Source organism: Austrofundulus limnaeus, unplaced genomic scaffold, assembly GCF_001266775.1.
Source record: "Austrofundulus limnaeus strain Quisiro unplaced genomic scaffold, Austrofundulus_limnaeus-1.0 Scaffold30, whole genome shotgun sequence".
Lineage (NCBI taxonomy): Eukaryota > Metazoa > Chordata > Actinopteri > Cyprinodontiformes > Rivulidae > Austrofundulus > Austrofundulus limnaeus.
The window spans coordinates 1,737,048-1,739,796 of NW_013952432.1; the positions used below are offsets into that span (position 1 = coordinate 1,737,048).

The 2,749-nt window shown below is 38.8% G+C and overlaps 1 protein-coding gene across 1 annotated transcript in view; it reads left to right on the top strand.

Annotated features, from left to right (window-relative positions):
• Positions 1 to 2,749, top strand: part of gad2 (glutamate decarboxylase 2) — a gene marked incomplete at its 5' end in the record, with an annotated part of 16,280 nt that overhangs the window by 7,978 nt on the left and 5,553 nt on the right. Inside the window, 4 exon segments of the mRNA XM_014005400.1 lie at positions 873 to 937; positions 1,039 to 1,117; positions 1,199 to 1,348; positions 1,900 to 2,007. Of these exon segments, the coding sequence (XP_013860854.1) occupies positions 873 to 937; positions 1,039 to 1,117; positions 1,199 to 1,348; positions 1,900 to 2,007 (402 nt within the window).

Genomic DNA, 2,749 nt, shown 5'->3' on the forward strand with positions numbered 1-2,749 from the left:
ACAAATCCAGCCATAATTTGACAAGAGCAGACTAAAACCCTGCATGTCATTTTCAGCAATTTTGCTTAAATGTACATCATAAATGTTGCAATAATTAACATATAATATAATATATATTATAATATAATTATGATAGTTAGACTGTATAACACATCATGATATTATCAGTCACTTGGACAATTCACCTGCCATCACTAATATGCACCTTCATATACATATATTTATTTACTGTACTAGGTATATGTACATTGTTATGTATCACGATTACTGTTTTTCTTTTACTTATCTTTCTTTACTCTATCTCACCCTCTCCTGTTTTGAGCTGCAGTAATGTGCAATTTTCCCCACTATGGGATCAATAAAGTTTTATCTCATCTCATCTCATCTCATCTCATCTCATCTTATCTTAATAAGGTCGAAGTTACCCAAAGACAACAGCTGTGTACTTAACCAGTTCATTTCTATTGTGTTAGAACAAATTATGTACTGTAATTTTATTGAGTGTTTGGGGTTACTGACTGGATCAAATTACTGTGGGGCTTAACCCCCCCCCCCCCAACAAAATACTCCCATGATTATAAACTTAAATTAATATGACACTTATATCATGATGAGTGGATGACAACTTCTGAGTTAAACTGATCACATCCAGGCTAGTGTAGAAACATATAAAAAGTTTTTTTTAATCAAGTTGTCAGAAAATGTATTTAAACTTTTGATGCTCCTTGAGAGTCGGAGAATACATGAATTTGTTRTGTTAAATAATACAGTAAGGGCTCCTGGACTGATTGCAGAAAACTTTACCGTCTTTATCAGGGATTCATGAAAGTTTTAAGTTGTTTTATTAGTGAMGTTTTTGTTTCGTCTGTCAGGGAGCGTGGGGAGGAAGTCTGCTCATGTCCAGGAGACACCGGTATAAGCTGAATGGAGTTGAGAGGTAAGTGACCATGTCTTTCTTTTTTAAAATAAATATAAAAAGATGCAAACAATTAAGTTAAAGAATTTAGCAACTAAAAAATAAGTTTTATTTTTCCACAGGGCCAACTCTGTAACATGGAACCCACACAAAATGATGTCGGTCCCTCTGCAGTGTTCGGCCCTGCTGGTCAGAGAGGAGGTAAACTTTGCTTTTGTGAAGATGTTCTTCGCTTTCCTGCTTTCGTCATTCACGCTAAGCTGAAAACATGTGGCTCTGCAGGGTTTGATGCAGAACTGCAACCAGATGCACGCCTGCTACCTGTTCCAGCAGGACAAACAGTACGACCTGTCCTACGACACCGGGGACAAGGCGCTTCAGTGTGGACGCCATGTGGACATCTTTAAGCTGTGGCTCATGTGGCGAGCTAAGGTAGGGGGTCTCATCTGCCTGCAGGAGGCAGTAAAGTGCATCAGATACGGAGCAAAACCCTGTTTTATTGTATCAGAATAGAACACAATCAATAGTTTTCAYCAAATTGATTTTAACCTCAAATTTTCTGCCTAATTTGGTAAAAAAAAAAATACACAATATATTGAAAAGTTGTGCATTTTACACTAGTATCTATTCTACTATTATGCAGCCCTAAAATTACTCATAAATGTAAATGYTTTCTGTTTAAAATAAAAAATAGACTTTTCAGTAAAAATGTTACTTGCTCTAGAAAACAGTAATATTTTCTGACATATTATTTTAAATATTATTGATGCTCTTTCTGAGTAAAAAGAAAGATAATATATTGTTCAAAAGTCTGTTTCCTATGACACAATGACATTATGTAAAAACAATTTGCACGTAGACATTTAGAAGGGGTCTCTCATGTCACCCCTCTTGACGTTTAGTAAATATTCTCAGCTTACCTAAAGATGAACCCAAATGTTTTACAGATCAGCTCTTGCAGAACAAACTCTTCTCTCCAACAGGGCACCGTAGGCTTTGAGGCTCAAATCGACAAGTGTTTGGAGCTGTCGGAGTACCTCTACAACAAGATCAAAGACAGAGAAGGATACGAGATGGTCTTTCACGGGAAAGTACGTTCTGGTTTTCTCTTCAACTCTCCTCTGCAGCCGCACAAGCAGTGAAAATGATCCAGCATCGGGCCTTGTTGCTGCTCTTACCTCCGTGTCATTAGGGGTGACTTGATTGGCACTCGGAGTGCGCCGGCTTTGTGTTGGACGGATGCCATTGTTCCTTCTAGCCTCCGGTATAATGTGCAGTTATTATGTTTAATGAATAGGATAAGAGGCTGTAATTGCTAATATGCATATGAATAGCATGCTGTCTGAAATATCCTCACTGACGCTGAACTATGACACAAACATATGTGGGTATGGCCGGAGGTGTTGTGAGTCAGTGGACACTTAGTTCCTTTTCTATTAACTGTAACGTTTCAAGGTTTGTTGTTTTTCCTGCTGATCCTAAAAGGCACGCGAGTGTGTGGAGAAGAAGGGTTAGTTTTGTTAGGCTTTGACCTGTGCCCATAAGTGAGCCATTAGATCAATCCAAGTTTGAATGTAGAACAAGCGAAGCAGCATAGCTGTGTAAATGAAGCTGGTGAGGATGGTTAGTTTCCACTTGCAGGCAGTTTGTCAGAGTCAGTCGCTTCAGCAGCCWAACAGTCAGAACAGTTAGGAGCTTTCAGACATAACTGTTTGATGCTGGATCACCATAGGGATATACACTCACCGGCCACTTTATTAGGTACACCACGCTAGTAACGGGTTGGACCCCCTTTTGCCTTCAGAACTGCCTCAATTCTTCGTGGCATAGATT